General features: G+C 44.1%; 1 protein-coding gene across 4 annotated transcripts in view; it reads left to right on the forward strand.

Annotated features, from left to right (window-relative positions):
• The first annotated feature begins 5725 nt into the window (after positions 1 to 5725).
• The window catches only part of LOC133350627 (PDZ and LIM domain protein 3-like), a 43241-nt gene continuing 22840 nt past the window's right edge, over positions 5726 to 26126 (forward strand). For 2 of the 4 annotated variants that reach the window (XM_061565202.1, XM_061565204.1), the window contains exons 1-3: positions 5767 to 5919; positions 7444 to 7576; positions 25499 to 25653. In XM_061565202.1, coding sequence (XP_061421186.1) covers positions 7484 to 7576; positions 25499 to 25653 — 248 coding nt within the window. In that variant the 5' untranslated portion in view covers positions 5767 to 5919; positions 7444 to 7483. Of the gene's footprint in view, positions 5920 to 7443; positions 7577 to 25498; positions 25654 to 26126 lie in introns of all 4 variants that reach the window. The other 2 variants (XM_061565203.1, XM_061565206.1) reach the window with 2 other exon arrangements.

Raw genomic sequence — 26126 nt, forward strand, 5'->3', positions numbered from 1 at the left:
TATTACCCCTGTTTGATGAATGCGTTCTCACTGGAAGCCTACAACATAGTGTACATGTTTACAAGCGATAACGAGGAAGTTCTGCATGGAGGTCTCCGAATGATAAATCCTGGTTTTGAACTTTTCATTTGCCTTGCCCTTCGGTGGTAATCATTGTTGTTTCAGTGAACGCATGCGAGCTTGATATTTCTCCCCTTCATTCGTGGAAGGGCCATGCCCAGGTGATAAGACGATAACTTGTAGGATTCTATTCGAGCCATGTTAAGATTGGCTCGGTTCTCACCATTCATCTCGCGCACAATTGTATTACGGTTACTAGCTAATCACTTGTGAAACATTTTTTTTCCTGAATGTTGTTTTTTGTCCTCTCAACCATTGGACATGGAATTTCCATCCACATTCCACTTTAATCGTTCGAATCGTAAATTGCACACATTTCACACAGGTTTACAAATTATACTCGTACAATTCGCATCCAGTGAAATTGCTATATTCCCTACACACACACACAAATGGGTTATTTGCTGTTATAAATTACCGTATAAATCAAGCCACACGACTGTGATTGTGTTACTATCAATGGCTGAATTGTCAAGGCAGCCAAGGTGTTGACGTGGAGTGCATTAACCAAGTAATGTGCGGTGGTGAAGGTATAAGAGGTGGTATTGTTTTATTGCTTACATTGGCCATTTCCTTTCTGGCCCTCGTTGCTTTTAAGGAAGGGCACGTTGCCTTCGTCCTGCATGACTCATCAGGGCGCGCGAGCCGCACACGTGTGTGACTTAGGTGTGTGACTCTTACCTGCGCGGGTCGCATGGCAGGTGATGAGCTAAACGATGAAAGGGCGTGAACGCCCTAGACTCAAACCCAAACACACACAACACCGTCGTCTCGGTAACAGGAAGAGCGCTGTTTTGTGTTTGTTATCGTAGACGTATAGACGATTCACATTGGGCCAAATGCCAGACGGGGCTGTCCGCTTCAGTGGAGTTATCGTGATTCCCACGCTGCATCCTTATCTGCCGTGGATGTTGTGTCTTCCGTGGCGTTTTATAAACGACGCCTCTTACTGCGTTATTCACAGGTGTCCAAAATACTTGTGCAAGTGCTGGAAGACTCACGCAGTATACACGGCGACCTGTGTGTGTTAGACATCACAGAGGAAACAACATTTCACCAATCTAAATCGGATGGATTACCGTACATAATTTAACACCCTGTTTGTTGGAGATCCTGAGCCATGACTTCCACAGTATTCAGTGGCCTGTTGCGAATAAAGTAAATAGGGTAATTAGAATTCAGTGGGGTGTCTCTAACGTAATGGGCCTGAAGACACATCTAATACAGCATGACGTGTTGTCAGAATCATCGCACACCTGTGTATTTTTATAATGGCGATGATGGGCAATTGCATAGTCTTCTTTAGGACTTTAAGGGTTTTAATTTGCATTAAGATTTTGCCAACGCAATGTTTTGCGTGTAAGCTCCGCGTCTTGGGCGTCTTCGATTGCTGTTTACTTTCACATTTATTAAAAGGAAATGTTTCCATTTGTCAACGTCTCATTACTGTGCCCACTTCCTGTTAAATACCTTTCCAGTATAGTGTTTACATACATATCTCGCCAGGTGTGTGGTCTGTTAGCGCGCACACACACACACAAATATATGCTTTGTAGCCTGCATGGATTGTTCAAGTGGTGTTACCCATCACCTATTAATCCCAACACAGCACACAACCTGAGTAACGTGCAGAGTTTGCAGAGGATTTCAACATTTTTTAGAATTCTTTTTTTTCTTGGGATCTTTCGACTTTTCTGTTTCAACATACGAGAATAACTTTCAAGCACCTCCAACGTAACCCTACTTGCTGTACCACCTCACGCAGACAACCGAGTTGGCTAACTCGGAGCCATCTACTTGTGCAATCTCTGAATAGTGCACGAGCACTACCTAAAATCCTCTGGATTATACATCGAACACGGAGTGGGATGATGACAGGAGGTGTGACGTGGATGTTTTGCTACTGTCATTTACTACTATGATGAGCCAAGAATGTCTGTGTGTCCCGCGCGTAACGTCACTCCACGTCGGCCAGCCCCCCTCATTAATAATCATGAGCAGGTGACGTCACTCCACATCGAACAGCCTGCCTAATTAATAATCATGAAGAGGTTCACGTCTTACAAATTGACACCCCCCCCCCATAATAATAATTAGCGGCTGACGTCACTCCACATGGGGGGGGGGCGAGGCGCCTCCTCCCCCCTCCTCGGCGTCAACTGACAACCCTCACTACGTCACGCGATCTCCGTAACGCTGTTGAGACGTCAAAGTAAAAAGGACGTCATGATGAACAAGGGATTATAACCTTTAAATGAAATAGGTCTGTCACCGCGCCCTTACAAATTGCACACGCATTAATTTTCGTTTGCAAGTTTCAAATTTACTGAAATACACCCGTCCTTGGACGGGCAAAAGGTTAGTTAGAGTATAACTAACTAGTTAAAGTATAACTAACTAGTTACAGTATAACTAACTAGCCTTGTAAGTTGACGCTGAGGAGGGGGGAGGAGGTGCCTCACCTCCCCAGGTGGAGTGACGTCCCCCACTAATTAATATTAATGAGGGGGGGGGTCCATGTGGATGACATCATCTATTCATGATTATTAATTAGGGAGACTGGCCGACGTGGAGTGACGTCACGCACGGGACACACAGACATTCTTGGCTCATTATAGTAGTAAATGGTTACCATGAATTCATGTGGTGGAGTGGTGGCGTAGTAGTTGTCACATTCCCAGTAAATAAAGGCAGACGATTTCTTGTCTTCTGTCCGGGCCACTTTATTCCAGTTTGTTTATATAACACTTGTTTAGTTAAGCCGAGGATCCGCCGCCCGTCGCTCGTTCGCTCCCTCACTCGCCGCGTCCCTATCCTATTCTCTACTGTCCTTCCCTATCCTATTCTCTACCCTCCTTGTTTCACCCCTCCCGGCTGCCGTGTCTCGCTGTCTCAGCGGGTTGACACCACGGCAGCCCCAGGGGTCAAGCGTGCCGACGTACGGACTGCGCTTGCCCCTAGCGAACCTATCCTAGCCTACCCAGGTCCACACAGGACTACTCTCGCCCAAGAATACTCTAACTAGCTTGGTGGGTCCGTTTTGCCCGTCTTATAAATCCCTCGCGACCTCTTCCAGAACATTCTCCAGAAGATCCCTCTATGATTGGCAGATACCGGTCTTTTGAATTCCGGTCCACCTCCCACCTTGTTTACTCCAACGGAATTACCCCAAAGGTCATCCTGACCTTGGCTGCTCTTGACATTCCCATGATGATGCTCACCAACCACCTTTTCTGGCTGCCCAGCGTGGACATGCAGTCGTTCTCGAATATGCGTGCGTTGAAGCACTACACATGTAACGTCGGGGCCAGCGTTAGCATATGTGTAGGGGTGTCAGGAGAATGATTCCCACCAATAGGAGTGTTAGTGGGAGGGGTAATCGAGGAGATATAAGGGGAGAACGGGCGGGAAGAAGGGGCCTTTGGCGGGAACGTGATTGGGACGGCTGGGGACAGGTGTGGATGGGAGAAAAAGATTAAAAGACGAACCCCCTGCAATCTTGTGTCGGCTCTCCTTTACATATGGTTGGAACCGTACGACCAAAATTTCCCCAATATTAGCCCGACGCTCTATGTTTACTGGGTTTGCGCTATGAACCACCCGAGTTAAATTCCTGGCCACGGCTAGCATCTGTGGTTGAGTTATATCTGAAGCGGTCGTAGACGACCTGCATGTCCAAGCGTGGTATGGCCAAACAACCCCCATGACTGAAAGGTCGGTGGATTGACAAAGGGCTGTACACTCCGAGGCATTCACCGTCATCAGCCATCACAATAATGACCTGGGCTCCTGTCCTCCCTCTCATATGCAGGGTGTTTGTTGAATCACAGACGCGTACAACAACAGCAACAACCCCGCGTGCTGCAAGGATCACGCGAGTGAACCGGGTCGTGTTGGAATGAACCCAGCCGCAGGAACACGCGGTGATGACGGTGGTTGTGATTCGCGACACATCACTACACCGGGCACTTTTTCTTTCTGTGAGCCGAATGACGAGCTATCAAATACCTTTGGCGGGCCAAACAATAACACACACACCTCAGTGGTATCCAATAGTAATAATAAAACAACGTGCAAATCAGCGAAGTGTAAAGAAGCTTTTGCAATCAAATAAGTGACTGAGCGCCGTACAATCCGAAGGTGTTGTAAGGTCGAAAATATGCCCCTCTAGTATCTGTTTAGTGCGTCTAAGATGCGTGCATTGACGCACAAATGTCGTAGGGGGGCGTCCATAAACGACGTCATGCACCTAGGGGAGGGAGGGGGGTCAGACATTTGTGACGATGTGTGACGAGGGGGGGAGGGGGGGGTTTGAGAAATGTGACATCACATCAAAATGCGCAACTTTAAATAAATATAAACAACACGTTCTACTTCATTAAATTGAATTGTTATAACAACACTAATTTTTATAAATTTTCATTATTAACTTTTTGATTATTTAAATGTATTAAGGTCACCTTTTATTTAAAGTATAGATTATATTATAATGTTAAACATAAGAACCAGAAGTCAAACTACGCCACACTTTTATTGAGAATAATATTTCGTCAGAAAGAGGAAGTGTAAATCAATTTTAATGCAGTCGTTATATAATTTTAGTTCTTTGTACCCAGAAAATGGCGTCATGCTTCTTTTCGCCATTCTCCTACTATGAACCATGAGTGACTGAATTTAACCATTTGGGATCTTTGATTTAACTACGGACTTCCCTTATGGAAATAAAAACAAATTTGAACCGCTCACGATTCAGTTATCGTATGCACGATTTAGTATTTTGTGTGCAAAAAATTGATTGGTTTTTTTATTCCATGAAGGAGCATTTTGCTTCTCCATGGGAGAATGGAGAAGCATTAATTTAGTACATTTTTTAATGATTGTTATTAACCATTTTGATTCTAATGATTCGACCAGGGCTTGTCATTCTGTGGAATGAATGTAATTGTGATAATTGTACTCTCCATTTTGCTTCGTTCTACTACAAAGTTTCAAGTATTTTTTAAAAGTTATAATTACTTTTAATATTTTATAATTATAAGATAATTTCAATATAATATTCTGAACATCTGCAGTTTTAGTTAGACGTTGGATATTTTCAAGTGAATTTTTTCAGTTTTCCAACGCCTCCTTTTGAATACGTGTTTTCTCCTACAACAGAGTGCAGCGCCACAATAAATACGCACTACAATGACAATGGTTTAAAGTGATTTGAAGCATGTTTTATTTTCAAAATATGGTTTTGGGGGGGGGGCAGAGCTTTGTGACGTCATATTTGAGGGGCGTCTGACTTTTTGTAACGCCGTGTGACGAGGGGGGGGGGGGTCAAAAATCGGCCAAAATCGCGTGACGTCATTTATGGACGGCCCCTAAATGGAAAACACGTGGACACTGTTTACTGCCGCCTCTTGCAATGCGTCTGACGTTCGTTGGAAGAGTAGGCCAAGCACCCTGGATAGGGGCTCTCTATGGACCCCCCCCCCCTCCCCCAAAAAAAATCTACGAATTGATGGACAATCGCTGTGTGATGGCAAGAGAGGAAAGCGTTGTGGCTGGGCTGGCTTGATGGTGAGGGTAGTGGGGAGGAGGAGGAGGTGGTGGTGGGAGGAGGAGTTGTTGAATGCTGTCGCCTCCGTCCGTTGGTTGCACCCCCTCGTCGTTCATAAAGGCGGCATCTGGCGCAGCAGCGCTTTTCAACTCACTCCGAGAGGCGCGCCGTGCAGGAGAGGACGCGCCAGGAGCTCTGCTGCGTATCGCCATAGGTGAAGGCTCGCACGCGCTCCAAGCTGCTGTTCGTCTCAGGTTAAACCACACACGGGCACGAAGCTGATATTGTTCTCAGGTTAAACCACACACGGATCTAAGCTGATATTGGTCTCAGGTTAAACCACACAGGGCTCTAAGCTGGTATTGTTCTCAGGTTAAACCACACAGGGCTCTAAGCTGGTATTGTTCTCAGGTTAAACCACACACGGCTCTAAGCTGGTATTGGTCTCAGGTTAAACCACACACGGCTCTAAGCTGGTATTGTTCTCAGGTTAAACCACACACGGATCTAAGCTGATATTGGTCTCAGGTTAAACCACACAGGGCTCTAAGCTGATATTGTTCTCAGGTTAAACCACACACGGCTCTAAGCTGGTATTGTTCTCAGGTTAAACCACACACGGATCTAAGCTGATATTGGTCTCAGGTTAAACCACACAGGGCTCTAAGCTGATATTGGTCTCAGGTTAAACCACACACGGGCTCTAAGCTGATATTGGTCTCAGGTTAAACCACACACGGGCTCTAAGCTGATATTGTTCTCAGGTTAAACCACACACGGGCTCTAAGCTGATATTGGTCTCAGGTTAAACCACACACGGGCTCTAAGCTGATATTGGTCTCAGGTTAAACCACACACGGGCTCTAAGCTGATATTGGTCTCAGGTTAAACCACACACGGGCTCTAAGCTGGTATTGTTCTCAGGTTAAACCACACACGGGCACTAAGCTGATATTGGTCTCAGGTTAAACCACACACGGCACTAAGCTGATATTGGTCTCAGGTTAAACCACACCGGGCACGAATATGATATTGGTCTCAGGTTAAACCACACACGGGCTCTAAGCTGATATTGTTCTCAGGTTAAACTACACACGGGCTCTAAGCTGATATTGGTCTCAGGTTAAACCACACCGGGCTCTAAGCTGATATTGGTCTCAGGTTAAACCACACCGGGCTCTAAGCTGGTATTGTTCTCAGGTTAAACCACACACGGACACTAAGCTGATATTGTTCTCAGGTTAAACTACACACGGGCTCTAAGCTGATATTGGTCTCAGGTTAAACCACACCGGGCTCTAAGCTGATATTGGTCTCAGGTTAAACCACACACGGGCTCTAAGCTGATGTTGGTCTCAGGTTAAACCACACACGGCTCTAAGCTGATATTGGTCTCAGGTTAAACCACACCGGGCTCTAAGCTGGTATTGTTCTCAGGTTAAACCACACACGGGGCTCTAAGCTGATAGTCTCAGGTTAAATCACAACACACCGAGTCCCTAAGCACGCAAATCCACATACTTGGGAGCACTTTCTCAGGTATATACCCTACACCAAGACTATAACGGCATCTCACGTACGCTCCTCAATCCGCAAAGTACAAACATCACTCAAATTTCGTGCGAATAAACGTTGCATTGTGCATAGCCACACCTAGTGCCTGCCGTATCGAGTGTGTACGCTCTGTGTGAACGCGTGTGTGTGTGTAGTGGTGGCGGGGTTGGACTTGAGTTGTCCCTTTATTGGTTATTTTGTTTCTTTGACGTTTCGTTACACAGCCACGAGTAGAAGATCACTCCTCCCAGCCGTCGCCCAGCCATGCCGCAGCAAGTCATCTTGACGGGTCCAGCGCCGTGGGGGTTCCGTCTCGTGGGAGGAAGGGACCTTGACCAGCCTCTCACCATCAGCCGGGTAAGTCGTCGTTCTCCCCTTGGCAAATGGCAACAAGTTTCGCCCATAACTCGATCATCAACTCCTCCAGCTGTCTCATTCGCCGTATCTTTCGAGTTCCTTTTGGGGGCCGTCAATGCGCGACTACGTAACCGCGTTCACCTTCACCGACACCTCTGAGATTTAACTCGCCTCTTCGCCCGTTGCTGCGGCTTTCAACAGAGATGTATGTACTGCACATTGAACTTCTTTTGCACCCTACGTTGCCAGCCGTGCTAATCGGAGGATGCGTGGGAAAGAGATGGCAACCCTTCCATCACGTCCATTGATGTTTGATGTCCATCCATTCGGGACAGCCTTGACGTCCATCCCATTCGGGACAACCCGTGGGGAAATGCATGCGTGATTGTAAATGGTCCCGAGTTTTGCACGTTAGGTGATGAAACTCTAAGCAATCTTCGCCTGATTTCTATGAGAGGCAGCAAATTGATTCGGTGTGGGAAAAGGGAAATTCTGCTGCATGCGGTGTGTGCTGAACTTTATAAAATTAAACACCGTTAATTATTGGTGTTTATGTTCATGTGGTGATGTATTTTTTAGTTTTTTATGCAGTTCAGTGTTTCAGAAATGCGGTGGGAAACCAGTGGCACATAACGTGGTCAGCTTTTAGAAGCTGTTTTTTTTCCACGCTCAAATATAACTACTTTAATGACATTTCTACCTTAAGGTTTGTAATTCGGCTGTAAAACCGCAGCCTTTTAGGCACTCGTTTAATTACGCAAAGCCAGGGTGCACCATGTTGCTAATTAACCATTTACAGCTACGTTCGGTACATTACCCAGTCGCCTTGTTGTTTCGGCAATTTTCTTGTGTTTTGCTATTTATTGGGCTTAACCACATGTCGGGCAAAACTGGCTGTCTGCTGGAATCCACCTGATTGCTTTCAGGGCATGATGGAATGACCCTCGGAATGTGTGAGCAGCTGAAATGCACGAAATAGTTTACCACTGTCGTCATTAACAGACGCTTCTTATAATTACCGCCGAGGCTTTTTTTAGCCCATCCGCCCAGACAATGGTTCCAGACTAAGCGACCGCAAGCATTCTGACGAATTAGCGTAGCATACTTGCTGATAAGGGAAATATTCCATTATTCAGTATTGGCACGGTATTTAATTACAAATTAAATAATTTTGAACGTGTGCATGTACAGAGCCTTGTCATTGCACTGCTGGATGAGGGCCTCGCCACACCATCAGGGGTCGCTAAGGTTATTTTACCATACTTCACCACGCTGGTCAGTGCAGGTTGTTAGAAGGCGGGGGAGCAGAGACACGGGAGCGAACACTGGCTGTGACGGTCCCACCTGATGACGGAGACTTGTGTTGCCTCCGAAACGTCGTGATTTTTGTTTTTATTTTATTTTATTTTCATTAATTTTGATGTTTTACCTACGTGACTTTACCGAAAAAACCTAAGAATATAAGTCCTTGGAGATTATTCCGGTGTAGTGCAAGAGGAGTAGAGGGAGACTGAGGGTTGATGGAACAATGTGGTGGAATGAGATATCAAGAGAGTGGGTGTGTTGTAAGGAGAGGCAGAATATGGGGAGCAGTCAACACCGTTGATGATTATCTGAACGGGTCCTGGGCCTCCCCTAGGTCGACTCGGCCTCAAATGAGTACCTAGTGCAGTGTGTAAGCATCGCTACAAGGAAGATGAAGGCAGCCATGCGTGGTGCTGGCCATCCACCCCCTCGTGTGCCGTGCCGGCCTTCATAGGTGCTTGCTAACAGCACTTGCCCAAACAGTTTAAGGCTACACGGGGGATCTTTGTATTTGTATTGAATAGAAGTACACTGATAAAGTAAATGCAAGCAGCTGATCCCATGCAATAATGAGACGTTTGGCTTCGAAGAAGATACATGATTGTATATACTTTGATAAAAATGGATATAATGCTGCTGACAACAACTCTCAAGTTGAAGCTACCAACTGAGGAGGACACTTGTGCACGTTCAAGAGCAGAGGGCAGTGTTATGATTTGTCCACAATTGTGAACAGCTAACACAGTAAGTGAAGATATGTTTGCCACATAGTTTGGTGAATGTTTGCCCCAGCCAGTGTAAATGATGTTATTGGCCCTCTCCATTGTAACAAATCTGTACTATATAATTAATTACATTTGCGACTGATTCTTTCAAATACATTCTCAATCACACCCAGTGGCTACATTTTGTTATTTTTATTTTTATTAATTTACCAGGTAAGGTCCATTGAGCAATACAGTTCTCTTTCAGAAGCGACCTGGCCCCAAATGATAGCCCAACGAGAAGTGGCTTATCACGTGGAAATCTTTCGCAGCCAACACTCTAAAAGCATGTACAGTATCTAAATGTGGAGGGAAAAACCTGAGGCCCCGGACAAAAAATCCACACGGCCACGGGGAAAGAGACATGCAAACTCAAATATACAACAGGCGTCAGCGTTGGGATTTAATCCACAACCTCCTGCATACCAGGCGATGTAGTTAACATCTCGCCACCGTGGCGCCCAGGCTCACTGTCGTTGCCTCCTCCACCTGTGTCCAGTGGCACGAGGGAGTCCACACGGCTGGAATGTGTCTTCGCCGATGGTTTCATCATTAAGCAATACTCTTAATTTGCGGATGAGTGAACCTATCGGTTATCTCCACCAGAGCCACCGTGTACATATGTATATATATGTTGACCTTTCGCACCGTAGGTAGCCAACTGTGCTAATCGGTGGCACCTCCGCACCTCCATCAAAGCAGACGTTATGGTCCGAAGGTGATATTTAACACACGTGTTTATTCACAAAAGATTATCTTTGAGCGCCCCTCACATAATTTTACATGCGAGCCGATAGTATATGGCTGCTGCCATGCTGACAACTGCCGGGGAGACATATTTTAAGAGTTTAATTCAGGACAAATCAGACGTACAACCCGAAGGGTACAAGTGGTGCTTTACATTTTCCGTTGAGTGCCCCGTAATCCCCCGTTTCATTGATCCCGTGCTGGCTCGGTCGTTTATTGAGTTCAAGCAGGTCAGTACGTGGGCGGGCATTCTACGTGGGGTGATCGTTACAGATATCACACCATTTTCTGTGCGGTTTTACACCCTCTTAGCATGAACACAAAGGTGACCGGTTCAACTTAAAGTTCATATGCTGGTCACTGATTGTACGTGTTGCCTTCAGTTTTAGGATGACAACTTATGAGGGTTTTTTTTTATTTTGCTCACATTTACAGCTATATAACTGCAACTGACCATTGTTATGGTGGACACCAGCATGTATTTTTGAGGTGTTTATCCTCGCCTTAAAGTAACGATGGCATGGTTTTACACTGACGTGATGTTCAGTGATGTGACAACCATTTGTTACAGGGTAAAGTTGCAACCTTGTACATTATATCATCTCCAGTCATGCATGCTACCTTTTGCTAAAAATGACTGGGGGATGCCTGCCGTCACTTAAAAACAACTCCACTCTTCTTAGCATTGTTTCACGGGTAACATGGACACGGCGTGTGGGTACAGAGGACGATCCTCTTTGGTTCTTTCGGTAAAGACACGTAGGTAGAAAAAATAATAGATCACGACGTTTCGATCGCAACACAAACTACGTGACTTTACCGAGAGAACCAAAGAGTATGGATTCCTGCAGTCACGAAAGCTTCAAATCAAGATTACAGAGGACGAAATTGCGACAAGGCTGGCAGCCCCCCTGATCTTCCATGCTACCGTTGTCAGATTTTTCTTCTCAGCAATATAGCAGTCAGAGCCTGCCTAGCGAAACATGTTTATATCTGCCGTACAGTGCAATTATCTCACGGCCTGCTAGGTTCCGATATTGCGCGTAACTCTGGCCAACGCAGGAAATTCCACAAATACCCCCGGACTTCTAACATGGCACCAGCAAACCCGGCAGGACTGGCGAGGCCTCTCCAAGTTGGCATTTAATCTGTGACCCGTGAGCGGATGACAAGAGGGTTGACCAGCCATTTGCAGACCTGAATTTGTAATCGAGAATTATGTTTAGGCCTCTTACTTTTATTTTACACCTATGCGGTTAGTTGGCTGTCAATGAAATATTACCCGATGGGTACTATATACAATAATCGTGAGTGTAGTGCCTCTTCATCACAGTACGAGGTATTTTAATTATTTTACAAGTATTGCTACGTAACTACTATTCTTGGGGAGAGTAGCAACCTTTTTTTTTCAAATAATTGTTCAGTTTTAATGTGGAACAGCTGGCCACTGTAATTTGTTAGACGTTAAGGGATGACGTTGTTAAGTCTCAGAATGAATGGGCTTTAAAAGTGATCACCCAAGGCTTCCTGCCTCATAAGTTTTTGGACGCATCATCATCATGCATCTGTTTCGAATTTGGGTGCCTTAGAGCCTAACAATATACCGCATTTTCCAATACAGTCATCACGAACATGAATTTTTTCAGAATTTTTTGTCTGACTCCAACATCATTCCTCGTGCCAAACTATTAGTCAATTAAAAACACACGGGACTATAATCACCGTCTAAAAGCGCACACATTTATAAAGTGAACTCTCGGTTTGGCGAAGAAGCATCCAAAAGCCTAGCGTGTTAACCGTTGCCGTTGGCTTCCACGTGCCAGAACCAGAAACATTTGCACAATGTGCTTGTTGTTTCCCTCGCACGTGCCGCGCAGTCCCACGTTCTGTCTGCTTTGCACGCTGTTGAAGAGCCTTGTTGAATGAGAACTTAAATGTAACAACGAAAAACGTTACCGCCCAGTTGCCATGTTTTTGAAAACGACGGCTTCATTGTTTGTTGACTTATTCACGATTGTGCTTCACTGTTTTGTGTCGAGAGTCAATGGGGGACCCTGCAAGAAAAAATAAACTCGAGGGCGGTGGGGAAACAAAAAGAGCAACCAACAGTGGAAATGAGCCAAAAACATTAAACCGGCGCATGCAGATATTGCATTGTGATTGATATAATTTACGTGCGTGCAAATTTCCAGTTTTTTTGTTTGTATCCACTACCGGATGAGGGCCTCCCCATGCTTAGCAGGTCACGGGGGTTGCCTATTTAACCATTCTTTACTGTGCTGATTAGTATGGGCTGCTGAAGGTGAGGAGCACAGAAAGTACTGGGCAGTGTCACAACAGATTCTGTTGCACGATTCGCTGCTGTCCCATCATGCAGCCCCACAATGTCATGCATGGCGGTTGCCCATCCGAGCACTGCACATGCTCAACTCTGCTGCTTAGCTTCTGAGACTAGGTGAAATCTGGGTGATGTGGTCACAGGTGAAATAATGTACTGTACTTAGATTGATAACTGAAAGACATTTTAACGGATGTTTTTGTTCATATTAATGACACTTACTATATAGTGGTGGTGCATTAGCGAAGTGGTTGGCGCATTTCATTATGAACCTGGTGACCTGAGTTTTATTTCTGGCCATGTATTAATACAAGTGATACGAGCCATTCTGAGGTCCCCTGTTAATTAACCCACACGGACCAACACGCTGAAGTATGCTCAAACAACCCCCTGGACCAATATGGCGAGGGGGAAGCCTTCATCCAGCAGTTAATTTGCTTATTTATCAAAGAAAATCACACAAGTCCTATGACTTGCTTTGCAGGAGGGTCCTGCATTGGGTTTTGATGTTAAGATGTTTTCAGCCAATTAATGAGTGTTTATAGAAGTGAAAGAAAAATATGGCGTTTAGTACACTTGCTGTATTTCCTCCTTGTGAGCCAGGGTATGGGCACCTCGACTTACACAGGAAGGGAGTTTCGCAGCATGTGTGCGACCCACCAACCCTTTCTCCCACAGTGCTGGATTACAGGCATGCGCCACCATATATGGCTGTAAATTACACGTAATACAGTAATGTTATAGACCGTATAATTAATATGAAAGGGCACTTGAGATGCTTTGCGACATGCGGTTGTTCCACGTTCATTAATGTGTTGTGTGGGAGTATGAGATGCATTCATCATGATTCATCTCGAAACTACTGAAAATGAATGTCTTCCAATTCAGTAGTTAGCAGGCAGAATTTTAGAGACCTTGCTTCCTCGCCTCGTGTGAAAACAAGACAAATGTATCCTTGTGGCTTTCTTTCATTTTAGCCTATTGTTGCACGTGGCAATAATTGAACATGTAACTATTATGCAGGATTATGAATCCATACATTTTACTGAAATGAAAAGACGATGAATAACACGGAAATATGCGTGTATATATATCAACTATTCAGGCACACGCACCACAAACCGTTTTATCCTGAAAAAATATTTTTTTGTATTATAGCCGGCAAAGCAGTTTGGACGAGGTTTGTGTGAACGGGTAGACATACCTGTCAGACCATACGGTTTACCCGTATTCTTTTTCAGGGAAATTGAGTTTTCAGGTCAATACGGGTACAGCCGTTTCACTACGGGCAAAAAAATATCTTAAAACAATTGTATATTTGTTTGTGTTTCTCCCTTGTGATGGGACTCTGAAGGATGAACGTTGGGGTTTATAAACACACTGGGTGACCAATAAGGTCTGAATTGGTCTGTAATAAGGTAGGGCACTGATAAGGGGTTGACAGGTATGGCATTGTAGCTGCAAAGAAGCTTGGACGAGGTTTGTGTAAACGGTGGAGCAACGGGGTGAGGCGCTTGACATTGTGATGTGGGTGTGACTCGTGGGGAATGTGCTCTGTCAGGTCCGCCAGGAGCCTGAATCGGTGTTCGCCATCTCTCCCCCACTATCATTGAGGGTCTGAAACGTTTATCACTGCAGGCCAACGGTTTTGTTTTGTTGTAGCGTCACGGCCACTTGCTGCCATAAATCAAACGCTTTGCATGTGGACATCGGTCATGTGCACTGAACATCTGGTCACTTTTTTTGTCATTATCTACATATCATCTTCATCGGTTCACACTGTACCACGTTCCATTACACATTTAACTTCCGTATGATTGGTTAGAAATTACATCATGTGTGATCTATGTGGCAACTCCAGGCCTCCAGACCTGAATCCACCATTCAATGTATTTAATGTATAACATTTAGTCGGCACTTGCATTTAAATTATAGACATGAGTGTATCAAAAGAGTTGTGAAACTACAGAAAACACAAAGCGAATTTCAAGGTACAGTGGCAGTTACTTGGCTATCGGTGGCATTTGTATGGCCGACATGAGAGCCCTGGTGCAAGAAATTGAATAGGGTCACCAATCCAAGAGTTACCCCCGTTCGTGTATCCTGGTCCCTGGGCCCCAGTGTAGTTGCACTGCATGTACACTACTAGATAGCTACACCACTGTAAGCTGTGTATAGTGGCGTGTGTGTTCTACCTTTGCCTACCGCAAGTCTTCTGGTGATTATGCTTAGCTTGGAGGTCCCAAAATGTCGTATTTCAAGGAGTGCCTGCCAGCGAGTTATTTATTGCTTTGACACTTAGGCAAACTGCAGGGCCGCTGGGTTAGGTGTGGCCATACGAATGCGCTTAATCAATTTTTTTTCCCGAATGGACCACTTCTAGGCCCTGGATCACAGTTGAAGAATTCTACGTATCTAGAACGGTGGTCTACAGCACGCGTAATATCTCATGGCCGTGCATAGAGATAACTGTAACAATATAGAAATATTAAAAAAAGTATTGTGGGAAAAATGGGCTCAACTTGCACTGATATTTTGTAAAAGTGGCATAGGGGGAGAGGGGTTGGTGGATACGGCACCACTTTTCTCAGAATGTTCACCTGTGATGTCTGTAAAGATGGCAGACCAAATTGGTCATGAGATAAAAAAAAGTGAAAACATCTAGGTACTGCTTTCTTTCTTCTCAAATTACATTTTTGTCTGAGTTTGGGTGAACAAATAATCATGGCTAATCGCATTCTTTAAATGATTGTTTTTTGCCAAAGATCAGGTTACAAAGTCCATACGATAGAAATCAGGCTAAATGCCAATGAAAACATACATTTCTAAACTTGGGCAGACCGTATGATGTCCCTGTTTTTGGAATAAAAAAGGGTTAAGCCCTCCACTCGTTTGCACGTCCTCTCTATTGCAGGAAGTTTGGAATGTTGTCTTCATTTCCTCTGCATCTCAATGTGTTTATTTTTCATCTAGATTCCAAAGAATAATGGCTTAATTTTGGTGATAAATATTATTACATGGAATGCATCTCCTGACCTCCTAAGAAAAATGTGTGGCTGTTTTTTTTAAAAATACAGTGTGTAATCGCACAGTACAAACAAATACTGTTGTTAATATTGTGTCTGTTTATACAGTTTCTGTCAACTATAACATACAGTACTGTATACATACTGTAAACGTATTGTTTATATATACTGTACTGTAACATAGTAGAGTACATACAATATACATTATTTTGCCAATACAATTCTGTGTGTCAGCCATGAGGGTTGTTGACCATACTTCACCACGCTTGTCAGCGTGGGTGGTGGAGGAGGAACCCATCACAAGTTCAGGTATTACTTTCCACTGATTTTGACCACGAATTGAACTCAGGTCGCCGGCTTCACAATCAGCCATCCACTGCTACCGCCACTCCATCGCCGCTTAATTTTACGTCACCTGTTATGACACACCAGCAAGCTCCCATTTTATTCTCACCTCTATAGTTCTACTTACATTGAATGTCTTTTATTTTTCATTTTTATGTTTTACACATGTTGACCATTATAGCATAGAAGTGTGTGAACTCTCTTTAGAGATTTGTGCATGTAATGTATCGGCCACTTACTCATTACTGTAGTCGGCTTTGTTGATTGAAATGAAACCCACAAAGTGGTCTGTATTTAAATTACAACACGTAGATTAATGTGCTTTGTAAGTGAGAAATGTTGTAAATCTGTCGAGTATAATGTATTTTTAGCGGTACCATAATTCAAGGGTTACCCATTGCCATGAAAAAGATGAATGTTTAGTTTAAAAAGAAACGAGATGTTCATGCAGCTATGGGGTTCAGCCTTTCTCGTCATACAAATGTGTCAACAGCAATATTCTAAGAATAAAATATGATTCGACATGAAGAGGGTCACATTTCAATTTCTGAAAATCTTCAGCAGTTTCGCAGTTTGTCTTGCTATCTTTAGCACGGTGCTGTCACAATGACGCTGTGTTGATGTTTTGGATGTATGACGCTTTGTAAGCAATATTATAGCTATGCTCCAGTGCTTATTTTCACCCTCGGCATTTATAAAATCACAAGTTGTTGAAAATGTCATACTTTATTTGGGAAACGGTGAGTGACACTGCGAGCCTAATGCTTCGGGTATAAATGGCCCAACACCACCCTCAAGGTGGTAATGACTCAAATCGTGACATGCGATGTTTTTATATTGGTGCAGGGGTGACAACCTGAAGGTTTTACTTTGCATCTTTTGCTAAACAAATAGTAACATCCATGAAATATGCGATGGTCCTCATTACAAAGTGGGCTGCTTAATCAGGCGGCGAGTACTCGTGACACAGTGATCTGGCTCAGGTACCTCAATGTGAAGTTCTAATTGCTCTACATCGACATCAGCCACACGAAGGAGTTCTTTAACGTTGCTCAGTGTTTAAAATATTTGACGTGCAGCACCCGAGTGCACCGTATTTTTACACATTGAAACATCAACGTGTAAAAACAGTGCACTGACATACAGAGTGAGCATATAGAGATAAGGGAACAACAGAAATTCTAATACCTGACAGAGTTCAAACTCAACCTTCAAAAATACAGCACATTATTGAAATACTGTATTAAATACATGATGAGTTTTTTTTATATTGAAGCGTATGCATAATAAATGGCAGGATGTGAATGTAATAGCATTGTAAAAAGGAAGCAAAATCAAATGAGGCATACACGCATTCAGAAATAAAAGTAACCATGGAACAGATCGTTATGGATCACATCGTGGATGAATACGAATTCCTGGAATCTGGTATTTAACTTTTTGGGAACATTGTCTTGGCACCTTGTCGATGAATTTGTCCTCCAGGTTCCTCTGTTACTCTCCAAAGTGAAAGCTTCTTAAAACCCAGTAGCAGTGACTCCATGTGGAATTCGTGCTCCTTATAAACCCAGCCCTGACCTCGTAATATTATGAAGGAGATGAAAATACCTCCATTTGTATGAACGCATGTAGGAAATTGGGATCTACACACTTAATAATTTAGCAGTTTGTGTTTGTGTATATATATATCCGTTTAAATGACAATACAGGTGGTTTGTCTGGTTAACTGGTTATACATTTAAGGAAGTGGGGGAGGAGGCGGCTACCTGGATCAACAGCATTTACACACTTGGTGAGGATTTAAATGCCACGGGCTTTAAGTATTGTGATGCCAGTTTTACACGCTTGCATGTCAGAGCTGCCCCTCTTTTTGCAATCACTCCGAGAAACCGACATTATCTTTCAGCAACACCTTGTTCCGCATGTATAGCACAGAATGTTTGTACCCCAGCAGTATAAATGAGTTCACCACAGTCAGTGTGTGGTGAGGTTACGTGTGGATAACTCCAAACTCTTTCAAAAACGTCTGGCCGCTGTGGAAGAGTAGACAATTACCTGCTCTGTTGGGTCACAAATTAGAATGCAGTTGTTTGCACGACTGATGGTTTTACTATCATGAGCAGCTCTGCATTACATTCCAGTGCTGCATAGCATTTTGATTGGCAGACGCATGCATACATGCTATTTGATACTCGGCAATCGGTGGCGTTTAAAATGAAATGCCGTACACAGCAACGCAGGTAATGTTTACACGGACAAGAGGTCTGCTTCTACATACTTTCAAATTATACTCCACTTTAAAATGCATTGTTGGTTGCCTGAACACATTTGAGATTTCAACATAGAAGTGTTGACGCACAATGCTTTGTAGTATTCACACACTGTTGTAATTAAGTGTAACCTCGTAAATGGACTCCTTTATTTATGATTTCTGAGCACATATTCTTGCTTGTTTAACTTTCACTGCCGGTACAAAGTGCAGCCATCAATTGCAGCCCCTGGGAGTGACAGGATGCACAGTACAGTGTGTGTGTGTTTGGTTGTTCTAAAGTGTTTGAGCACAAATACAATTATTTTCCAGATGCGGTCTCGAGCGTTTAATATCACAATTTACCTGCTTAATATTTAAAGGAAAATAAATCCTTTGAATTAAAGTAGTTAAATGTAGATAACTAACTATTGCCTGGTTGTGGTCAAATTCCAGTCAGAACGATCTGTGTTTTACTGTAACAAATTAATTTGATGTAGTCACATTAATGAACGTGCTCCTCACCACACTTTTAGTACAATTGTACAGTACGTGTCTAGGAAACACAGGCAGCTTGAACATCATCAATATCAGCCATGGTCTATCACCTGTTGGATGAAAGCCTCCCCATGATGTCGCCATCCCTCCATGCTTCATCTCACTCCTGCAAAGTGACCTGATCTCATTGGCCCTATCATTGTCCAATCCACGACTGGATTAAGACTTCTCCAGGTCACGTCAGTCGTGGGGATTGTTTTGGCGAACTTGACAACGCCGGTCAGTGCAGATTGGTGGCGGGTGGAGGACCTATGGCCGTTTGAGATGTTGGCCGTGGTCAGGTATCAAATTCGGCTGGACAGGTTCGTAGTGCAAGTGCACTTACTGTACCTCTGGGACACAGCTCCAAATAATAACCCATTTGTGGCACAGTGATTTGAGCTGCCGGACGAGACATTTCAAGTTGCGTGCACTTGCAAGAGTTTTGCCTGTGTGTGTTTTTCATATAAATTAGCAGTAAATTAGCCTCAGTAGAGCAATTATCATAGCTCCATTGGCCTATGCAAGACCGTGAAATACAGATGGGAAAATTGTACATTATTTTAACATAGTGCCAGCTGTACGCTTGGCCCAAAACGCTGATGGCATGGGCACATGTCGAATTTCAAAGTGGAGGAGAAAATATGCCCACAGGGTTGTGGACTCTGTGGGGCAGGTCTGAGCAGATTGGATATTTCTGGAAAGCTGTTGAAGGCTTGGGATATGTAGTTTTTTTTACTTTTAAATCCAGGCCAAAACAATGGTTATTGACTTTCTGCAAAATACAATTTCAGTTATGATTGCATTCAGCATTGTGGCGTCTGACAGTGCATCTGACAATGCGTGCAGTTTCTTTTTTAAAGCCCTCGGTATATTTACGGCTGCAAGACCTGTTACGTTTACAAGACAATTTCGCTATTGGCACTGGGACTGAGGTGCTGTAAAGTAAATTTGTACAACTAACATAGGAGTTTCCATTTTAGTGTATTCACAATAATGCCACGAATACATATCTTGGCCCTACACACTGGAACCATGACATCGCTTACGTACATTACAGTGGTCGAACCGAAATTGAATGAATGGTCAGTCTTGGAAATTCACTTTTGGGCACTCGATAATGGACCACGAATTTGCCTCTTAAGCACCGCTTATGTCGGAGTGAGAGTGTGTTGTCGGCACCGCTGAGTTTCTGAGTGGGAATCTAGATTTTGGTCACCTGTGATTAAAACAGTTTCTCCAGTGTCGCGGGTTGATGTTCTCAGCCTGGTCACCGATTGCACATAAAATGTAGTTTTGGGTACTTAATTTGCCTAAATTATAGCTCTGAGAAGAAAAAAAACATCAGTTTGGCTGTCATGTGGCAAACAAAGCTGCGTGTGGAAAAGTGGGCCCTTTGTTACGTAAAGGATGAATAGGCCACCAGAACGGGCTTTTTTTTTGGAGATGTCGTTTATTAATAATCCCGTCTGCAGCCATTCTCTGACACAACATTGTATTATGCAGGCATATATTTTGTTATAATGCCATATATGCCTGCTCACTACATTGTATATAATACAGCTGTGAACGCAGATATCCACTGCATTGTATAGAATACCGTATGGTTGTCCACTACCAGGTATATAATACAGCTGTGAAGATGGCTTCCTGAATGATATTGTTCCTGCTGTGGTTGAGCCTTGCTCCATTTTGAAGCGATCTTTTTTGGGCAACGTGAATCATCACCTGCGAGTGTGGGCCCTGCGAGGATGTGGACAGCCCTGCCAGCCACCTGTTCTGCACAGATCGCATTTCAGTCTTGAGTGGCCAGTTCTGTGTCCAGTGTCCCCGAGCACAGCATGAAGCCGCGATCAGAATGATGGGCAAACAAGCGGTTACCAGAAAAGAACCATTCGGGAAAAAATAGTGAACATTTTTGAACATTGTTTAACCATGGCGCTTGAGTAGTTTCTTAAAATCAGAAATTGTGTTTGCAGTTCACACGACAGTCGTTTGTGGATTCGTGTGCTGCCAGTAAGTGGATGCACTATTTGATATGAAACATTTCCGAGTTATATATCATACCAGCATCCTCTTATCAGAATTAATTGGAGTGACAGTCTAGTCATGTCACATATTTTGACTCGTATCGTAATGATTACCTTGTAAGGGCAGAAGAAAAAGCACACAGGCATACTCACATTTCGGGCTATTTATAAACTGTGGCGCATTAATTGACGTGTTTTTTGTTCTGAGTTCAGATTAAATGTTGAAACTAAACTTCTTATTTCCTCCACTATTCACAGTTCCTAGCAGAGTTCACAGAAGACACATTTACACATTCTATTTTAGAAGACTCCTTCAAATTCGAGTGTTGCACCATTTCCAAGAAACATGCTTCCAAAGTTGACTATCATAGTGAAACCTGCAGGAAACTGCAGTCATTTTATATGGGCATTTCTCCAAAACACACTTTCAGTTTGGCAACTCTGCTGACACCCATTTGTTTGCATCGTGGAGATGATGTCATTGAATTCCTGTACAAAGAGAGCAGCACTCGGCCTCTTGTTTGCATTCAGTCCCATGATGCGTGCTGTTCAAGGCTCATGTGAACTGAGGGTACAATTCCTTTGTGATGCATAATATCTGTGATGATGCTCAGGGATGATCAGGCATTGGTATTGAAAGGGAAATCATTCCTTTTATGGGATTGAAATAGATTCATGGATATATATTGGCTTTTTACCAATAATTTATTTTATAAAGCAACGTTGCATAAACAACAAGAGTAGGTGATTTCTATTTAAAGCTTTCGTGACTGCAGGGATTCATCTTCTTGGTTCTTTCGGTAAAGTCACGTAGAAGGGAAGTAATAAAATAATAAAAATAAAACATAATAAAATAAAATAATTCTCACGATGTTTCGGCCACAACGCAAGCAGCCGTCCTCAGGTGAAGACCAGGTCTGTCGGAGAGACAGCGTCTGGATGAAACACCACCACGCTTGGAGCATGACTTTACCGAAAGAACCAAGAAGAAGAGTAGGTGATGTCTGTAAACTGACAGATTTCTGTATGTACAGTATAAATACTGGTATTGCAAAAAGCCCACGGAGAATATTACACATTATTGAGCAGTATGGGACTCAACTATTAAATCACCAAATATATGTAAATGTAGTACCGTGACACTGCTCATTAATTACCCAAGTGAATGATGAGCTACTTGAACAGAACTCCCATGAAGAGATACCTTTATACATACATAAACGCTGCACCAATTTAGATCTCTGAATTGAACAAGTCGAGGTTAAATAGGATGTTGGTGTGGTAACAATTTGAGCATAACCTGTGTATTAAGAGGGCACCGTCGCGAAATGTCGGGGCACGTTCGTCCATCGTCGTTTGGAATGAGTAAGAGTTTTGAAAGGCAGCTTTGGCTCATAGTAGCCGGCGGTCTTAATGCACTGAAAACATTTGGGAGAGGAAATGCAAACATGCCAGCTTAAAGCGGCTTGCCCTCCAATGCATCGGCGTTAGCTTAAAGAAGGCCTTTATGCGTTTAAACGCAGCTCGTGCGAGAGTCACAGGGCAGATAGAAGCTAGGCTTTTATGTCTAAATAAACAGCGCTGTAGTACAAGCATGGAATCTTTTTTGAAAGGCGAGTGAAGGTTTCCTCCGGTGGAGTGCAGCCAGAGAGCTGTGTACTGCTCGCCTCCCAGCCACGGCCTCTCATTACGGTGACGTGTGTCGGTGTTTCTGCCCGCGTTGGCTGGGCAGCCTCTGCCCTTGTGTGTCGCTAAAGCTCATGTGATCAGTCTTGCAGATTGTTTTCTAAATATACTCGCACAGTCTAAAACCCAAACGACAGAAGCACAACTGGTCTATGATGCCGAGGGGGGTTTCTTGTGTCCCTCGATGGCTTTCCAAAGAGTGTCCGTTAAAAGGTGAAGGCGACGGTAAAAATAATGCCTCACTTTTGAACACTTTTACCGAAGTCACGTTCGAAAAAGTATCGCCTCAGTTACCCCGTGTCTGACCTCGGTGCTTTTCGCCAGGTATGGTACTCAAATGTTAAAATGCTTAATTTTATATAGGGGACATTAGTCGATGAAATATTCTATTTGACCTGATATTTTGGAGTTCAATCTCCTAAAAAAAACTAGATGCACAAATCACTAGCCATAGAGGCAGTTCATATATTTTTTTAAATCGTACAACAAACTTAAGACAAGTGGACCATCCCTCTGCTGTTTTCATACGATTTCTTCACTTAAGCAATAGTAGTTTGCTAGCATCTGTTTTTTTTTAAAGATATGGATATCTGGATAGGCATTGCCTCTGGAGACGCGTTCAAACTAGAGTGTGAAAAGCGCTACATATGCTGAATGTTCAAATAAACACATTTTTCTCAGCACTAAAGGCACAACACTACAAAAGCTGAATTTTATATTTATTTTCTTCCATTTTTGACACCATGCCATTAACAAAATGCACGTTTAGCTCTTTTTCCCTCACATGTGCAATCCTTTCGCCAGAAAAAATTGTGGTTTAATTTTTCTTAGCTTAAAGCACTCCATTGTTCATAATGTCTGTGCTAGCATTTCGTCCAAAGCCAATGTCTGTGAAGGCTTTCAGAGCAAGACCATAATATATACATCTGCAAGAATCGAATTCTTTAGTTTAGCCAGAAGTTACATTTCTTTTGATGCTCAGATATTGTTTCCTCATGTACGTTTGCCCCAAGTTAAAGCTACTCTCCGCGCATCTCTTTCACATCTCATTCAACCACATCCTTCCATCTCACTCGTGGTCTCCTTTATCCTTTGGCCTTGCACCGGTAACATCTCCATACTCTGCTAATGCCATTTTCTCACTCTATTCTCAACACATACCCAAACCAGGTAAGTCTAGATTTCCATCTAAGTCTAGAGTTTAATAACAATAACTTCTGCAAAGGATTAAACTTCAAATTCCTTTCTATTCGAGATATTTCCCAACATCTAATTTAGCATGGCCATCTCTGCTGCAAGGATGTTCTGGAGTTATCTGTACAACTATTGATCTGTCAATGTATTCCCACACAATGACTTCATGCTTTCCTGTTTGCGTCAAGCTCGCGCTCTCTTCACAGTCTCTGGAGACACCGAATAGATTGCCCTGTTGGCTGCCTTCTAGTTACCACAATGCATTTATTATAATCTTACGCTTCTGCTGAAAAGAGTGCAGTGCAGACGTACATCGCCGTATTATATTTCAATGCTCCCACATGTGTGCTCTCCACCTTCACCAACCCACACCGACGAGCTTGGCCAAGTTGCAGGACGGCGTTGCATGGCTGACTCACTCGCCGGGGATTGTGGTGTGGGTGGATCTTTGCAAAGGTCGGGTGTGTGAATATATAGAACGTGACCGTTACACCATTGCGCAAACGGCAGTTAACACCGTGGGTGTGGGCGGTTAATTGGCCAGGGCGTTGGGGAGGCCATCGTCAAGCATTGGCAAAAGGAGTTCTCGTGCATAGCTGAGCACATGCGCACGAGCAGGACATCTCGCCTCGCGCCACTGGGCTTGCAGGTGATGACAGCTGTCCTGGGTGACTGTGGCTATAAACGGAATGCGGGTCCCCACCCCATCCGGCGGTGAGCCTCCCCCCCAGAATGCGGTCACTTGGGCCCTGGGCCCTCCTTCCTTCTGCACCATGACCGTTGTGAATGGACGCTTAACGTGGCCATGTAGCGCTCGTAGCCTCTCGTGGAAGATCGTGTGGTGTTGTATCCTTTTGATGTCGTGGTTATGACCGTTTAAATTGCGCTGTTGTTGCCGAGTGTATGGCCTATTGCGAACCGCATGGACACCTAAGCGTTGGCCTTGGGCATTGGCAAACATATCCACCATTCTATTATTAAGTTTTTGGCTCAAGCATCCTGTCCGATCTTTAGCTTGCTTCTTCAATTCACTGCATTAGACCCCTATCCTTTCAGGTAGTCAAGAAGCAATTTTTCTTTGTCTGCCTCTAGGCCTCTTTATAAAGCTTTCACCTCCTGAAAATGTGCTCAATAAACATCGTTTGTATTTCCTGGATTGTTTCAACTGGAGTTTCCTCCTAAACCCATCCTTCATCATTACTCAAATCCAAAAACCTTTATTTTGAATGATATTGGCTACGAAAGCCTACGTGTTAAACTCTTATCTCTCCATCCAACCCATATTCTCCCTTGTGACCATGCTCGCATCTCAAAGCTTTCCAGTCTGTTTATGGAAAATTACCATCGTGCACAGGTGTTGTCATACAATTTCGATCACGTCTCGCTATGCCCCCACTGTTAAACACACTCGCTTATAGTGGGCGTGGGATTCGCCTCAAATGCACGTTTGCTCATTCATTTGTACAGTTCCTTGCAAAGAAATGCCCCTTGTTGACCCTACATTCATTCAAAGCATACACATTCTTCAGCGGTGTATTTGCACATATGCGCTTACGTATGTTATTATGCATGCCATGCGTGATCTTAACCGTACTCAGTCGCCTGTCTCGCGTGTGTGTGTGTGTGCGTGTGTGTTCGAGGGTGCGTTTCAGGCTAACGCGCTCGCGTGTGCTGTCTCGTCTTTTGTTGCTCGCGTTCCCAGGTGACGCCCGGCAGTGTCGCGTCCTCGGCTAACCTGTGTCCCGGCGACGTGATCCTGGCCATCGAGGGGGAGAACGCGGAGGAGATGACCCACGCCGAGGCCCAGGAGCGCATCAAGGCGTGCAGCACCACCACGCTCACGCTCAAGATCGACCGGCAAGTGCCACGCGCGTTTTAAAAAAAAAAATCCGCACGGTGGGACGTGCTGTGCCACCCACTTGCACGCGGTGGGGTAATTGTCAAGCACCTACGGAGCCATCTTGTAAATCAGATGTGATAGATAGGTAGATACCGGACCAATGAGAGTGGAGCGGTGGCACAATGGTTATCGCACCGCGCTACGAACCTGGCGATCCAAGTCTGATCCCCGACCATGGCTAACATCGGTGGCCCAGTTACATTTGCACCTTTGTTGAACCCCTACTCCCCCGTTCATCAACCCGCCCTGACCTGTGTGGTTGCGTACGGTCAAACAAGCACCGTGACCTTGCAGCCGTGGGAGGCCTTCATACAGCTATGGAGCGCCATACATTACTTTAACTGTTGAATGGATAGCAAAAACATTGCAGCTATTTGTTCTTAATTTTTTTAATTCTGTTTAAAAAGCCCACTTGGCGATTGGCAAAACA

The sequence above is a fragment of the Lethenteron reissneri genome, chromosome 34 (assembly GCF_015708825.2).
Source record: "Lethenteron reissneri isolate LAM-NWPU_2019-01 chromosome 34, ASM1570882v1, whole genome shotgun sequence".
NCBI classification, from domain to species: domain Eukaryota; kingdom Metazoa; phylum Chordata; class Hyperoartia; order Petromyzontiformes; family Petromyzontidae; genus Lethenteron; species Lethenteron reissneri.